Source organism: Heptranchias perlo, chromosome 2 (assembly GCF_035084215.1).
Source record: "Heptranchias perlo isolate sHepPer1 chromosome 2, sHepPer1.hap1, whole genome shotgun sequence".
Lineage (NCBI taxonomy): Eukaryota > Metazoa > Chordata > Chondrichthyes > Hexanchiformes > Hexanchidae > Heptranchias > Heptranchias perlo.
This window is the reverse complement of record NC_090326.1, coordinates 116,928,564-116,946,014: the sequence shown is the minus strand read 5'-3', so window position 1 is coordinate 116,946,014 and position 17,451 is coordinate 116,928,564. Positions and strand designations below refer to the sequence as shown.

Below are 17,451 nucleotides of genomic sequence, written 5' to 3'. Positions count from 1 at the left end.
GGCCCATGGAATAAAGAGGGCAGTAGCAACATGGATACAGAATTGGCTAAGGGACAGGAAACAGAAAGTAGTGGTGAACGGTTATTTTTCGGATTGGAAAGAGGTGTACAGTGGTGTTCCCCAGGTGTCAGTGCTGGGACCACTGCTTTTCTTGATGTATGTTAATGACTTGGACTTGTACAGGGCAAAATTTCAAAATTTGCAGATGACACAAAACTTGGAAGGGTAGTAAATAGTGAGGATGATAGTGATAGACTTCAAGAGGATACAGACAAGCTGGTGGCATGGCCGGACACGTGGCAAATGAAATTTAACGCAGAAAAATGCAAAGTGATACATTTTGGTAGGAAGATCGAGGAGAGGCAATATAAACTAGGGGGCACAACTCTAAAAGGTGTACAGGAACAGAAAGTTCTGGGGGTATATGTGCACAAATCGTTGAAGGTGGCAGGGCAGGTTGAGAAAGCGCTTAAAAAAGCATACGGGATCCTGGGCTTTATAGATAGAGGTATAAAGTACAAAAGTATGGAAGTAATGAAGAACCTTTATAAAACACTGGTTCGGCCACAACTGGAGTATTGTGTCCAGTTCTGGGCACCGCACTTTAGGAAAGATGTGAAGACCTTAGAGAGGATGCAGAAGAGATTTACTAGAATGATTCCAGGGATGAGGGACTTTAGTTACATGGATAGACTGGAGAAGCTGGGGTTGTTCTCCTTGGAACAGAGACGGTTGCAAGGAGATTTGATATTCAAAATCATGAAGGGTCTAGACAGAGTAGATAGAGAGAAACTGTTCCCATTGGCGGAAGTGTCAAGAACCAGAGGACATAGATTTAAGATGATTGGCAAAGGAACCAAAAGGTGACATGAAGAACGGCTTTTTTACACAGCGAGTGTTTAGGATCTGGAATGCACTGCCCGGGTGAGTGGTGGAGGCAGATTCAATCATGGCCTTCAAGGGGGAACTGGATAAGTAATTGAAAGGAAAAAATTTGCAGGGCTACGGGGAAAGGGCGGGGGAGTGGGACTAGCTGGACTGCTCTTGCATAGAGATAGCGCAGACTCGATGGGCCGAATGGCCTCCTTCCGTGTTGTAATCTTTCTATGATTCTAAGATTCTAAGTTACAAAATCTCAATCTTCAGCATTAAGTGTATTATAATTAAAAACTTTACCTAACAATTTTTAATATTAATAATCAATACATAATCTTAACCTACCTCAGCGGAACCACTAGTAATGAACAGCCTTTTCTGAGACAAGCTTCTGGACGTGTCTGCACTTAAAAGTCTGGATTCTCTGGTCTGTAGGGTTAAACAATACATTCTTAAACAAACAGAAATCAGTCATTTAAAGTTGTGTCAATTATTTAAACATGACCAAGCATTCAGAATATTTTAAAAAGTCGAAATCAGTTAATAATGTAGCCAGCTGGAGTGAAAAAATTGCAGTTCTTTGTACTGATATACTTCAGTCATTTAAATTGTGCTTTAGAGAAAACTGCTGATGCAGTTTTAAAAAAGAAAATACTGTCAAATAGTTTTAGATTTTAGTATTAGCCAGAAATTTCAATTCAAGCAGGGTAGTAGTCCAGTATTTGTTACTGTGAAATATAATGTACCCACATTTAACCAGAAAGTGGCCAGTTTAATTAATATATCAGAATATTTTAATTTCAAGCAATAAATACTTACCATGGCTGTCTCTTGGTAGTAAAATAGTAATTTTTTAGATCCATTTGGTGCAAAGAATTCTTCAATCATATGAAACTAGAAAAGAAAGTTTATTAATTGTGAAAAATTATTTTAGGGTTGAAATCAGAAAATAATCAAATTCTACACATTTTCTCCAATGAAAATAATAAAACAGATTTTACATGCATTTAAAATGCTCATTATTGGAAAGTACAGTTGGAGAAATAACAAAATGACATTAATGTCTTCTTTGCAAACATAACAATAGTCATTGCACTCCATAAAGTAATACTTTACATTAAATGCTTTAAGATGTTTGAGGATAACGCACTACTGGTAAACCAGTATTGCCCGATAGAAATTGCTGAATAGCCACAGTCGTGCGATACCGTTTTAGTCACATGCACTAATTTTAGTAGAAAACGCCTTTCACGTATATATTTACTAACAAACATCTAACACCATTCAGTGCAAAACTTTGCAGTGTTTGTCTTTCACTAACATTTGGAATTTTGGCATTTATCAGACACAAGTTTGTGTTTGTATCCAGCTACACTTTGACTTCATCAGAGTGATTGTTAAGAATACTGACTCGCACAATGAGACACACCACCTCCACCACTGCTCTCCATCCGGAACGCGATTGGATGCTGTTTGCCCCTTTGCCGTGCCTTGTTGGAGCTGCTTGGTTGGGCTTGCTTTCTTCTTCTGGCCTGGAGCAGTTATTCCAATTGGTTGAGATGGCCATGATGACAGCTTCCCTTTCCATTCAATGTTGCTGATGTTTCCATGGTGATAAGGTCTGGCATTTTTACCCAAGTTACACACCATTTTAGCAGATAACCAATAAACAGTAACCAAGGAAGTAAAGCGCATAACAATCGAAAAACATTTGCACACTCTGCTTTTCATCTTATCATTTTATCAAAAAACACACAAAACAGTTAAACTACACATGCATATGCCATGCGAATGAGTATTGAGATCACATGTCCAATATCACATGACAGTGTCCTATTATTCCATTTTTATTTGCTAATGAAAAATTCAATTAGCCATATCTGGATTCCCAATTAGCCACATGTGGGCAGTGGCTATCGTATTGGACAACAATGAGTTAAACAATTGAACCTTTACTACATTTTTATTCGATGCTGTTAATGGAACACCTCAAAACAATTAACCAGAATACAAAAGTACTTTTTCAGCTTTCAAAATATGCACCTGGAGCATGATTAGGAATTTCCAATGCTGAATATTAAAACGAAATTTTAAAATATATGGAACCAAAGAACGCTGAATTTGTAACAATATTCTTTGGTATTAATTATTGCACATTAAAATATCAAGCCATACCTTTTCATCTGCAATAATAGAATCCTGCACAGCTATTTCCTCCAGGCCTGTTCCGTCAGCCAATTTAGATATGAGATATGTGTGTCGAGAGTCCATGTGAGATCTTCGTTCTTCCTTTGCTGCTTTAGCTTGTTTTACCATTTCCTTTTTTGCCTCAGTGGAAAGTAGCATAGTCTTCCTTCCTTGAGTCTAGTATTAGGGGAATAAAAACCTGAGCAACTATAGCATGGAAATTACAATTGCCAATATTAGCATATGAATGCTTATCATGTTTGAATGACACTCTTCTGACCATTATTTTAACAGTTACAGGTTAACCCATTAAAATAGCTGGTAGAGGAAATGCCTCCCTAATGCATTAAACATGCATATGATAATATCGATAATAGCAATTTTTAGACTTTCATGATAACAAATGGAGTGCCTTCTTTAGGCTAAAGGCATTCTGAAACTTTGTTGTGAATTGAGCAATTTCACATGGAATGGATAGTTTACAATGACTGAACTTGGCCTTGGCTGATTTCTCCATTTCATCAAACTGTTAATCAGTTTGCTCTCTACAGTGAAATTGTATTCTGGTAAACAAGATATCAATGCAAAAAGTTTCAATACACAAATGATCTAAACTCAAATGTTATTGCATTTTATAGTACTTATACTTATTTGTCTATTTAATTAACTTGGTTTACTAGATAATTTAAAACATCATGTATGTTAAATTAAATATGGTAAATTACTACATAATTGGTGTAAAGAATGACATTTTAACTGTCCAGAAATGTTGTTAAATAGAAATATTGAAATAGTCTTGAAAACCTATAGTGAGTAAGAGCCACTTACTGAGACAGATGTAGTTGGTGATGGTGCTGAAGGAAATGGTCCTAGTCCTGAATTTTTCCATTTAATAGCACCTACACGCCTGTGTCGATTTGATTCTCCAGCTATAGTTTGGTTAGAAATAATTATTCTTAATTTGTAAACAAAAATAAAACCATCGAACTCTATGACTACAGTAAGTTTTTTTGCTCCTCAACACACAATACCTATTATATGCTGACTTGAAACATAAGCACAGCACAGAAGAACATAAGAAATAGGAGCAGGAGTAGGCCAACCGGCCCCTCGAGCCTGCTCCGCCATTCAATAAGATCATGGCTGATCTGATCCTAACCTCAAATTTAAATTCATGTCCAATTTCCTGCCCGCTCCCCGTAACCCCTAATTCCCTTTACTTCTAGGAAACTGTCTATTTCTGTTTTAAATTTATTTAATGATGTAGCTTCCACAGCTTCCTGGGGCAGCAAATTCCACAGACCTACTACCCTCTGAGTGAAGAAGTTTCTCCTCATCTCAGTTTTGAAAGAGCAGCCCCTTATTCTAAGATTATGCCCCCTCGTTCTAGTTTCACCCATCCTTGGGAACATCCTTACCGCATCCACCCGATCAAGCCCCTTCACAATCTTATATGTTTCAATAAGATCGCCTCTCATTCTTCTGAACTCCAATGAGTAGAGTCCCAATCTACTCAACCTCTCCTCATACGTCCGCCCCCTCATCCCCGGGGTTAGCCGAGTGAACCTTCTTTGTACTGCCTCGAGAGCAAGTATGTCTTTTCTTAAGTATGGACACCAAAACTGTATGCAGTATTCCAGGTGCGGTCTCACCAATACCTTATATAACTGCAGCAATACCTCCCTGTTTTTATATTCTATCCCCCTAGCAATAAAAGCCAACATTCCGTTGGCCTTCTTGATCACCTGCTGCACCTGCATACTAACTTTTTGATTTTCTTGCACTAGGACCCCCAGATCCCTTTGTACTGCAGTACTTTCCAGTTTCTCGCCATTAAGATAATAACTTGCTCTCCGATTTTTCCTGCCAAAGTGCATAACCTCACATTTTCCAATATTGTATTGCATCTGCCAAATCTCCGCCCACTCACCCAGCCTGTCTATATCCCCTTGTAGGTTTTTTATGTCCTCCTCACTCTCTACTTTCCCTCCCATCTTTGTATCATCTGCAAACTTTGATATGTTACACTTGGTCCCCTCCTCCAAATCGTTAATATAGATTGTAAAGAGTTGGGGACCCAGCACCGACCCCTGCGGAACACCACTGGCTACTGGTTGCCAGTCCGAGAATGAACCATTTATCCCAACTCTCTGCTTCCTGTTAGATAACCAATCCTCCACCCATGCCAGAATATTACCCCCAATCCAGTGATTCTTTATCTTGAGCAATAATCTTTTATGTGGCACCTTGTCGAATGCCTTCTGGAAGTCTAAATACACTACGTCCACTGGTTCCCCTTTATCCACCCTGTACGTTATGTCCTCAAAGAACTCAAGCAAATTTGTCAGACATGACTTCCCCTTCGTAAAGCCATGCTGACTTTGTCCTATTAAATTATGCTTATCCAAATGTTCCGCTACTGTCTCCTTAATAATAGACTCCAAAATTTTACCCACCACAGATGTTAGGCTAACTGGTCTATAATTTCCAGCCTTCTGCCTACTACCCTTTTTAAATAAGGGTGTTACATTAGCGATAGAGGGTGTTACATCTGCGGTAGAATCCCTATTATGTGGCACACAGCGCAATACAGGGAGCAATTCTCTTCATGATATTTGCTTAACCAGGCAACTTAATTGCTCCAATTGGCTATGCCAGCTCGGCTCAATTGGTGCCTTCACATCAGAAGGACATAGAGTCAAGTCCCACTCCAGGACTTGAGCATATAGTCAAGGCTAACACTCCTGTGCAGTACTGAAGGAACTTCATCTTCAAATGTGTCATCCTTCAGATGAAACATTAAACTACGGTCCTGTCTGCCTATTCAACAGGATGGGAAAGATCCCGTGGCAGTATTCAAGGACGAGCACAGAGTTCTCATGGAATCCCACCCAGCATTCTACTCATAACCAAAGACACCAAAAATAGATTAACTGATCAGTCATTCATCCAATTGCAGTTTGTGGGATCTTGTTGTGTGCAAATTGGCTGCTGTCTTTGCCGAGTTAATAACAGTCACAGACTTCAAAGTAATTCTCTATATATGAAGCGCTTTGAGATGTTAGAGAGGGAAGCCATATAAATCTTTTAGTGCCTTTAATTTTACCAGATATGATTCTGCACTCCCATCAAAGCCTTTGAAATTGCTATGGTGTTTTTGTTTCCCTTAGTGTCTCAACAGTTTTCCCTCGTACTCAAACCTCCTTTATACGTATTTGCATTGTTTATAGAATTGCGCCTTACTTAAACCCTATAACGTACATTGATCCTGCTGCAGTCTGGTATTTCTCCAACAAAACATCTCCATAGTTAACAACCATCATACTGTTTCAGAAGTCTTAACCAGAAAGGAAGAAAGAAAACAGGGGAAAATTTGTTTTAAAAAATAACTAGTAGCACAGGAACCAATGTGTTCTATTAAGTGTTTCATTATCTGTATTTATATATATCACTAACAACATGCGATTATACAGCACATTTAATGTAAAAAATGTCTTGGGGCACTTCACAAGAAAGTGTAGGGAAAACAGGTGCTGAGTCAAAAAGGGAGAGATTAGGGGCAGTAACCAAAAAGCTTGGTCCAAAAAGATGGATTTTGAGGAGGTTTTTAAAGGTGGAGAAAGAGACAGAGATGCAGAGAGTCAGACCCAGGCAGCTGTAGGCTCTGCCACCAATGTGAGGGAAGGGGGGCCGGGGGTGAACAAAAGTCTGGAGACAGAGGAACAGTATGTTCAGTATGCAATTGCAAAGATATAGCAGTAGATTTTTCAACTTGCCACCCAGGCATAAAACCAACATTGTGGATCTGAATTGGAAATCAATGGCCGACCCGCAACACCGGAAGTGGAAATAAGCAGTCTTGGTGATGGATAGGATGTGGGGTTTAAAACTCCGCTCAGGGTCAAACAGGACATCAAGATTGTGAAAGGTCTGGATCAACCTGATTTAGCTAATGAGGTTAAACAGAATCAGTGATAAAGGAGCAGGGTTTGTGGCAGAGCCCAATATGATGACTCATCCAAGACTTGCTTTTGGACAAACAGTCTGACAGCACAGTTGCTGAAAAGTTAAAAGAAGTGGTGGAGAGATAGAGCTGGCTATCATCAATGCACAGATGAGAGCTGACCCCAATCCAGCTCTTCCGTAAGGTATTAATCTGGACTGCTTTTGCAAGGAGACTGTTTTATATATTCGCTACTATATGAGGAAAAAAATCATTCCTCTAAACTCTAGTCTCAGTTAAGGCTTGTTAATTTTGAACTTGCATCCTCAAAATCTGCTTAGTCAGTCCAAATTAAGTAGTCTGTATATTAAATAGTCTACATTACTCATGCTCCTTTGCATTTTAAAAACAATGCATTTTAAGAACTATGCCCCCTATCACTTTATTTCTCCAATAAAGTTTAGTTCGTAACTCAAAGCAGAAAGTTCCAGAATCATCCTGGTCACTCTTCTCTGATTCCTCTTCAATGTCTTATTCTCATTTTGAAGGTGGAGTACCAAAAAATCCAAACAGTGTTCCAAAATAGTCTCATCAAGGTTAGGATAGCTTGTTATGATATAATTAATGCCCTTGAGCTGCTATTGATAACAGCTTCATAATGGCTGAAAACTTTGTGAATTTTCCATAGTCACATCTTTTTCTTTTCCATAGGTCTATTTAAAACAGGACCACTTCATCATGTGCATATGTTTCATACTTCTTCGTACAATGTGTATCAGCATACACATTATCCACATTAAAACCCATTTGCCATTCCTTATCTGATTTACCTTATTGGTTTAATGTTATCAATCTCCTTTCCACCTTTTACCTGCAAACACAATTTAAAGTATCCTTCTCCACATCATTAACGAGTAACATGAGCAGAAACCCAGAACAGACTCCTGCCAAACTTCAGTAACCACTGCCCCCGAGAAAGAGCTTTTCCCATTTATCATCAGCTTCCACTTTCTATTTTTTTTTTAAATTCGTTCACGGGATGTGGGCGTCGCTGGCAAGGCCGGCATTTATTGCCCATCCCTAATTGCCCTCGAGAAGGTGGTGGTGAGCCGCCTTCTTGAACCGCTGCAGTCCGTGTGGTGACGGTTCTCCCACAGTGCTGTTAGGAAGGGAGTTCCAGGATTTTGACCCAGCAACAATGAAGGAACGGCGATATATTTCCAAGTCGGGATGGTGTGTGACTTGAAGGGGAACGTGCAGGTGGTGTTGTTCCCATGCGCCTGCTGCCCTTGTCCTTCTAGGTGGTAGAGGTCGCGGGTTTTGGAGGTGCTGTCGAAGAAGCCTTGGCGAGTTGCTGCAGTGCATCCTGTGGATGGTGCACACTGCAGCCACAGTGCGCCGGTGGTGAAGGGAGTGAATGTTTAGGGTGGTGGATGGGGTGCCAATCAAGCGGGCTGCTTTATCTTGGATGGTGTCGAGCTTCTTGAGTGTTGTTGGAGCTGCACTCATCCAGGCAAGTGGAGAGTATTCCATCACACTCCTGACTTGTGCCTTGTAGATGGTGGAAAGGCTTTGGGGAGTCAGGAGGTGAGTCACTCGCCGCAGAATACCCAGCCTCTGACCTGCTCTCGTAGCCACAGTATTTATATGGCTGGTCCAGTTAGGTTTCTGGTCAATGGTGACCCCCAGGATGTTGATGGTGGGGGATTCGGCGATGGTAATGCCATTGAATGTCAAGGGGAGGTGGTTAGACTCTCTCTTGTTGGAGATGGTCATTGCCTGGCACTTATCTGGCGCGAATGTTACTTGCCACTTATCAGCCCAAGCCTGGATGTTGTCCAGGTCTTGCTGCATGCAGGCTCGGACTGCTTCATTATCTGAGGGGTTGCGAATGGAACTGAACACTGTGCAGTCATCAGCGAACATCCCCATTTCTGACCTTATGATGGAGGGAAGGTCATTGATGAAGCAGCTGAAGATGGTTGGGCCTAGGACACTGCCCTGAGGAACTCCTGCAGCAATGTCCTGGGGCTGAGATGATTGGCCTCCAACAACCACTACCATCTTCCTTTGTGCTAGGTATGACTCCAGCCACTGGAGAGTTTTCCTCCTGATTCCCATTGACTTCAATTTTACTCGGGCTCCTTGGTGCCACACTCAGTCAAATGCTGCCTTGATGTCAAGGGCAGTCACTCTCACCTCACCTCTGGAATTCAGCTCTTTTGTCCATGTTTGGACCAAGGCTGTAATGAGGTCTGGAGCCGAGTGGTCCTGGCGGAACCCAAACTGAGCATCGGTGAGCAGGTTATTGGTGAGTAAGTGCCGCTTGATAGCACTGTCGACGACATCTTCCATCACTTTGCTGATGATTGAGAGTAGACTGATGGGGCGGTAATTGGCCGGATTGGATTTGTCCTGCTTTTTGTGGACAGGACATACCTGGGCAATTTTCCACATTGTCGGGTGGATGCCAGTGTTGTAGCTGTACTGGAACAGCTTGGCTAGAGGCGCAGCTAGTTCTGGAGCACAAGTCTTCAGCACTACAGCTGGGATGTTGTCAGGGCCCATAGCCTTTGCTGTATCCAGTGCACTCAGCCGTTTCTTGATATCACGTGGAGTGAATCGAATTGGCCAAAGACTGGCTTCCGTGATGGTGGGGATATCGGGAGGAGGCTGAGATGGATTATCCACTCGGCACTTCTGGCGGAAGATTATTGCCAAACCAGCTTTCATTCCACCTAACCAATTTTCCATAAGCCTTGACTTTCTGTAACAGCCTAGAACAGGGAACATTACCAAATTTCTACAAAAAAATTCTAAGTAGCTCTTTGATTCTTGATACATTTATGTCCTCAAAGAATTCCCACAGATTTGTGAGGCATGGACCAATGCTTCTAAAACCACATTGTCCATGACTGGAGAGGAAAGAGGACCTGAAGAGGAAATAAAATAAGTTTTTTTTTAAAAAAGTAAAAAAATTAAACTTATCACAGTATCATAGTAGGTACAGCACAGGAGAAGGCCATTTGGCCCATCATGCCTGTACCGGTTCTTCAAAAGAACTATCCAATTAGTCCCATTCCCTTGCTCTTTCCCCAAAGCCCTGTAATTTTTTTTCCCTTCAAGTATTTATCTAATTCCCTTTTGAAAGTTACCATCGAATCTGCTTCCAACACCCTTTCAGGCAGTGCATTCCAGATCATTACAACTCGCTTTGTAAAAAAATGTTTCCTCATGTCACCTCTGGCTCTCTTGCCGATCACCTTAATTTGTGTCCTCTGGTTACCGACCCTTCTGCCACTGGAAACAGTTTCTCCTTAGTTACTCTATCAAATCCCTTCATGATTTTGAACACCTCTGTCAAATCTTCCCTTAACCTTCCCTGTTCTAAGGAGAACAACCCCATCTTCTCCAATCTCTCCACATAACTGAAGTCCCTCATCCCTGGCACCATTCGGGTAAATCCCTCTCTAAAGCATTGACATCCTTCCTAAAGTGTGGTGCCCAGAATTGAACACAATACTCCAGCTGAGGCCTAACCAGTGTTTTATAAAGGTTTAGTGTAACGTCCTTGCTTTTGTATTATATGCCTCTATTAATAAAGCCCAGGATCCAATATGCTTTTTTTAACAGCCTTCTCAACTTGTCCTGCCACCTTCAAAGATTTGTGCATGAGCATCCCAGGTCTCTCTATTCCTGCACCCCCTTTAAAAATTGTACCATTTAGTTTATATTGCCTCTCCTCATTCTTCCTACCAAAATGCATCACTTCACACTTCTCTGTTAAATTTCATCTGACATGCGCCTGCCCATTTCACCAATCTGACTATGTCCTCCTGAAATCTGTTACAATCTTCCATATTGTTTACTTCATTTCATGTCATCTGCAAACTTTGAGATTATATCCTCTATACCCAAGTCTAGGTCATTAATATATATCAAAAAGAGCAGTGGTCCTAATACTGTACCCCTGGGGAACACCACAGTATAGTTCCCTCCAGTTTGAAAAATAACCATTCACAACTACTCTCTGCTTTCTGTCCCTTAGCCAATTTTGTATCCACGCTGCCATCCTTTAATACTATGGGCTTTAATTTTGCTAACAAGTCTATTATGTGGTATTTTACCAAATGCCTTTTGAAAGTCCATTTACATAACATCAACCAAACTACCCCCATCAACCCTCTCCATTACTCCATCAAATAGGCCAAAATACCAAAGGAGCTATTGTGCCACCAGAAATGAGGTGGAACAGGACTTCTGCCCACCATGATGTGGCATTGCGGGGTCAGATAATTTACATAGTGAGAGCCATGCAGGCTGTGCAATCCCTCAAATATACTAGGGAGGGGGGACAGAAACCTGCAGGATCTAGCTGTTACCATCAGGTCTGCCTTCCTACTGATCAGTGGGCACCCACATCCAGGATCCAGCACAGGTGGCATGGTTAGAATCTACCTTCATGATTGTGTCCTCTTTTCTAATATAATCTCATGTGACTTTTCCAGCCAGCCCCACTATGGATGCCTGCTCAAGTAGGTTTCAGGATACAGGATCAGGCTCTGCCCATTCAACTGCAGTGATAACCCAGCCTACTGAACAGTCCTCCCAAGAATCAGTCTTCCCAGGAAGCCTTGAAACAAGGAACACCTCGGTCCCATGAGGCTCAGATGCAATTTTGGTGTAAATGTCGGAATTTATGGGACAACAACTTTGGCTCTCAATATCTTACCATTTATATACCTCCATCCCTTGGGGCATAGATGCAATTTCTGCCAGAACCTAGTTCCACTGGAATTTTGCATGTATTTGAAAATGGTGTAAATCCAGCAGATCTGGTTTACGCCCCAAATTCTGATTCGCTAAGCCAGAAATACCCTTCTTTTGACCCCCAAAAATGGGAAACTTTCAGGCATTATAAGTCAGGTGAGGGGGGAACTGGGTTGGACATTAGCTTCTAGATTTGCCTGCTGGCTGTAAGGGTTCTATATGAAAGAAAGAAGGAAGAACTTTCACTTATATAGTGCCCTTCATGTTCTCAGGACATTCCAAAGCACTTCAACAGCTAATTAATTACTGTTGAAGTGTAGTTATTGTTATGCTGGTAAATGCAGCAATCAATTTGCACACAGCAAGGTTCACAAACAGCAACGAGATAATCTGCTTTGGTGGTTCTGGTTGAGGGAAAAATATTGACCAGGTCACTGCGAGACCTCCCTGCTCTCTTCCTGCTATGGGATCCTTTGGCACCTTTACAGAAACTGAACTGTGGATAGGATATAGGGTAGAGGGGATCGCCTCATCCACTGTACTGAATGGCAAAGACTAATCGAGTTGGGGAGAGGGAGATTGGAACAGAGAGACTAACCTGGGACTGGAACAAAGGGATTTTCAAAAAGGTTGGAGAGTGGGATAGTCTGGACATATAATGGTCCTTTAGCTCATTTTAATGATTTGACATTTGAGAAGTGTAGCAAAGTAGGAATTATGTAGAGAAATTAAATTGATTAGTGGAGGAATGTTTAGTTAATGTTTAGATTCTGTATGTGGGTAATGTTGAGTTAATGTTTAGATTTTGTGAGTGAGTTATTATAGGACTCATAGAATCATAGAATGGTTACAGCACAGAAGGAGGCCATTCGGCCCGTCAAGTCCATGCCAGTTCTCTGCAAGAGCAATCCAGCTAGTCCCACTCCCCCATCCTATCTCCGTAGCCTTGCAAATTTTTTCCCTTCAAATACTTATCCAATTTCCTTTTGAAAGCTACAATTGAATCTGCCTCCACCACCCCCTCAGGCAGTGCATTCCAGATCATAACCACTCACTGTGTAAAAAATGTTTTTCTCATGTCGCCTTTGGTTCTTAGGCTAATCACCTTAAATCTATAACCTCTGGTTCTTGACCCCTCCGTTAATGGGAACAGTTTCTCTCTATCTACTCTGTCTAGACCCTTCATGATTTTGAATACCTCTATCAAATCTCCTCTCAACTTTCTCCGCTTTATGGAGAACAACCACAGCTTCTCCAGTCTATGCACATAACTGAAGTTCCTCATCCCTGGAATCATTCTAGTAAATCTCTTCTGCACCTTCTCTAAGGCCTTCACATCCTTCCAAAAGTGCGGTGCCCAGAACTGGATACAATACTCCAGATGTGGCCGAACCAGTGTTTTATAAAGGTGCATCATAACTTCCTTGCTTTTGTACTCTATGCCTCTATTTATAAAGCCCAGGATCCCGTATGCTTTCTTAACTGCTTTCTCAACCTGTCCTGCCACCTTCAACGATTTGTGCACATATACCCCCGGATCTCTCTGTTCCTGCACCCCTTTTAGAATTGTACCCTTTAATTTATATTGCCTCTCCTCGTTCTTCATACCAAAATGTATCACGTTGCACTTTTCTGCATTGAACTTCATCTGCCACGCGTCCGCCCATTCCACCAGCCTCTCTATGTCCTCTTGAAGTCTACCACTATCCTCCTCACTGTTTACTACACTGCCAAGTTTTGTGTCATCTGCAAATGTTGAAATTGTACCCTGTACACCCAAGTCCAAGTCATTAATATATATCAAAAAAGCAATGGTCCTACTACTGACCCCTGGGGAACACCACTGTATACCTCCCTCCAATCCGAAAAACAACCGTTCACCACTACTCTCTGTTTCCTGTTACTTAGCTAAGTATGCTGCCACTGCCCTCTTTATTCCATGGGCTTCAACTTTGATGACAAGCCCATTATGTGGCACTTTATCAAACGCCTTTTGGAAGTCCATATGCATCACATCAACTGCATTGCCCTCATTGACCCTCTCTGTTACCGTATCAAAAAACTCAGTCAAGTTGGTTAAACATGATTTGCCTTTAACAAAGCCATACTGACTTTCCTTAATTAATCCACACTTGTCCAAGTGACTGTTAATTTTGTCCCTGATTATCGTTTCTACAAGTTTCCCCACTACCGAGGTTAAACTGACTGGCCTGTAGTTGCTGGGTTTATCCTTACACCCATTTTTGAACATTTGCAATTCTCCAGTCCTCTGGCACCACCCCCGTATCTAAGGATGATTGGAAGATTATGGCCAGTACCTCCACAATTTCCATCCTTACTTCCCTCAGCAACCTAGGATGCATCCCATCCGGACTAGGTGACTTATCTACTTTAAGTACAGCTAGCCTTTCTAGTAGCTCTTCTTTATCCATTTTTAGCCCATCCAGTATCTCAACTACCTCTTCACTTAATGTGATTTTGACAGCATCTTCTTCCTTGGTAAAGACAGATGCAAAGTACTCATTTAATACCTCAGCCATGTCCTCTGCCTCCATGTGTAGATCTCCTTTTTGGTCCCTAATCGGTCACACCCCTCCTCTTACTACCCATTTACTGTTTACATGCCGAAAGAAGACTTTTGGATTCCCTTTTATGTAAGCTGCCAGTCTATTTTCATACTCTCTCTTTGCCCCTCTTATTTCCTTTCTCACCTCCCCTCTGAACTTTCTATATTCAGCCTGGTTCTCACTTGTATTATCAACCTGACATCTGTCATACACCCCTTTTTTCTGCTTCATCTTACTCTCTACCTCTTTTGTCATCCAGGGAGCTCTGGTTTTAGTTGCCCTACCTTTCTCCCTCGTGGGAATATATCTAGACTGTACCCGAACCATCTCCTCTTTAAAGGCCGCCCATTGTTCAATTACAGTTTTACCTGACAATCTTTGATTCCAATTTACCTGGGCCAGATCCGTTCTCATCCTATTGAAATTGCCCTTCTCCAATTGAGTATTTTTACTTTAGAGTGGTCCTTGTCCTTTTCCATAACTACTGTCTATGGAACGCATCTGTAGTTCAACTCATTTGTAAAACAAAATTACCAAACCTGTTTATCTATTCTTTGAGTCCGGGTGAAGCGACTGGGTCAAAAGCTCTTAAACGTTCCTTCTACTCTGCCCCAAGAAAACATAATTTTCAACCCCAATTAGTTTCTTACCTTCCAAGGAATAAGTGTCTCCTATTCTTCCTACCAAAATGAACCACCTCACACTTCACTATATTGAACTTCATTTGACACTCATTAAGCCTGTTTATGTCTTCCTATAGTTTGGTGCAGTCCTCCACATTTTTAACTATGCACCCCAATTTGGTATCATCTGCAAATTTCCAATACCTCCAATTTATGTGTAAATATTATGTATATGGTGAACAACAAATGCCCCAACGTGGATCCCTGTGAGACAGCACATCCCACTTTCTGCCGGTTTAGGAATCTTCCCTTAACTCCGACCCTTTGTTTTCTGTTTTGTAGCCATCTTTCAATCCATTCCACTACCTGGCCCAATTCAAAACGCTCTGACCCTTATCATGAGTGCCTGATATGGTAACTTATCAACGCCTTCTGAAAGTCCATGTTTACCACATCCACTGCACTGCCCTCATCTTCTATGTTACTTCTTCAAATAATTCAATAAAGTTGGTTAAACATGTCTATCCTTTTAGAAATCCATGCTGATTAATTTTTATTATATTCTCCATCTCTAGATATTTTATTATCTGATCTTTTAACAAAGATTCTAGTACATTTCCTACCATTGACGCTAAGCTAACTGGTCTATGGTTCTCTGGATTAGTTTTATTTTCCTGCAAATGGTAGTTTATGCCGCTTCTCCAGAGCTCCATCAGACTTCTGCCAAAGTTGCTGCAGGAGACCAGTGGTAGGTGCCCTGCAGAATTTCAGGGCCATCATTTTTTTTTCATTCGAAGTTTACCGATAAGTAAAAATTTTTACAACTCTATTTTTCAGATTCCTCTCCCCTCCCCCCCGCCCAGTTCAATTTTACAAAAGAGGCATTGAGGATATATGTAAAAGAAGCACAAAAACTTAGACCCTGAAATCCCATGAGCATTCACCCAGTCTTCTGCCATATTATGCTGAGGGATTCGTAAAACCCTCAGCATAAACAGCCACTTATGCCATTTCTCTGGAGGTTGCATCGATCGCCCCCCCCCCCCCCAAGCTATGACAGCGGACGAGAACCCCTGCAGAATTTCAGGGTCAAACGGTTCTGGTTTAACTCATCACTTCCGACACACATACGCATGTAAACAAGTATAGGCATTAAAATATCATAGATCAAGCTGAGGCATAATACAAGTTTACTATATCTGTTGATGTCAACTGAAAAATTTCTATAGGTCAAATGCTATTTAAAGGCACAATTAACAGTGATATTTTGTTTCTGACTTTCTGTCTTGAGGCTACTTCTCCAGATGATAAATCTCTTCAGATATTTAGCCAACTATCCTGAATACAACAGAACTACATTTAGTTTGTTACAAACTTGCTAACAATATTTGAATATGTTACCAGTATTGTGGCAATGTGCAGTGCCAATTTGGCAGGAGGTCGCAAACCCTTTTGGCCACATGAGCTGCATACAAATCTGTTGTCTTATATGTGTTAAAGATACAGCACACTGTTAAAGATACAGCACACTGATACGGAAACAAGTTGGTGTACAAATACTGTACTACTTGTCAACAAAATACGACGGTAGTTATATTGACATTACCAGAAACTCCCTACTAAATGTGAATCCCTGAAACTTGCTTGTTGTTTGTGATCTAATTTATCCTCCTTACCATCCCCACCCCCGGTTTTATTTAACTTGGAGCTTCCTCCTATTTGTTTCTTCCATCTACTCTAGTGCATGAGGAAGTCTGGATATTTTTGTTACTCTCTGCGCACGTATCTTGGAACATTTTACCACCCAGAACGCTTTTGCCCTCGACTCCCGAACTCACAACTGAACAATTCATTCCCTGATTCCACTTCTATTGCTAGTACAGTCTTGGGCGAGTTTTATGCTGAAATGACAGTAGAGTTCATCTTCTTCTTGTTATCGCTGTCGCCGTTAACAACTGTAATAAACGTGGGCTCACCTTTACCATCATTGATAGAGATGAGTGGAGGTGAGATCTCGCTGTCGGGTTTGGGTGAAGGCGGTTTATTCAACTCCTTCTCTCCTGCTGTGTCCTCTGGGGGCTGAACCTTGTCCCCGGCTGCTTTGTCATCATCAGCCATCGCTCTCTCCGGTGGGAAAAGTCAAACGCGAGCCTGAAGCGGGGGCTCACTGAAAACAAAAACGAGAGCGGGAGAGTGTCGCTCCTCAGTCAGACTGCGGCCAGCTCACTCACCCTGTCCGCAAGTTCACACTTCTTCACTGGCTTTAAGCCTTGGAAACCGTCGCATGTAAACTCTGCATCGGGATAACCTGACTGGAAAGGACCCAATTTAAAAAAAACACTAAAGAAAGATTAATTTATTTACTGCGAGAAAGAAAGGATTTGGACAGCAGAGTGAGCCTGTGAAAGGAAAATCTGGAAACAGTGCATGTGGAATCTCGGTCGCTTAGGAACCGGCAATTCTGCAACAGAACTCGCTCCAGTGG

At 41.6% G+C, this 17,451-nt stretch overlaps 1 protein-coding gene across 1 annotated transcript in view; it reads right to left on the bottom strand.

Annotated features, from left to right (window-relative positions):
• The window catches only part of dnah5l (dynein, axonemal, heavy chain 5 like), a 352,990-nt gene extending 335,826 nt beyond the window's left edge, over positions 1-17,164 (bottom strand). Inside the window, exons 1-6 of the mRNA XM_068006271.1 lie at positions 16,943-17,164; positions 10,921-10,926; positions 3,892-3,992; positions 3,052-3,240; positions 1,696-1,770; positions 1,222-1,305 (exon numbers count right to left, since the gene is read on the bottom strand). Coding sequence (XP_067862372.1) covers positions 1,222-1,305; positions 1,696-1,770; positions 3,052-3,240; positions 3,892-3,992; positions 10,921-10,926; positions 16,943-17,084 — 597 coding nt within the window. The 5' untranslated portion in view covers positions 17,085-17,164. The remainder of the gene's footprint in view (positions 1-1,221; positions 1,306-1,695; positions 1,771-3,051; positions 3,241-3,891; positions 3,993-10,920; positions 10,927-16,942) is intronic.
• Positions 17,165-17,451: the final 287 nt, after the last annotated feature.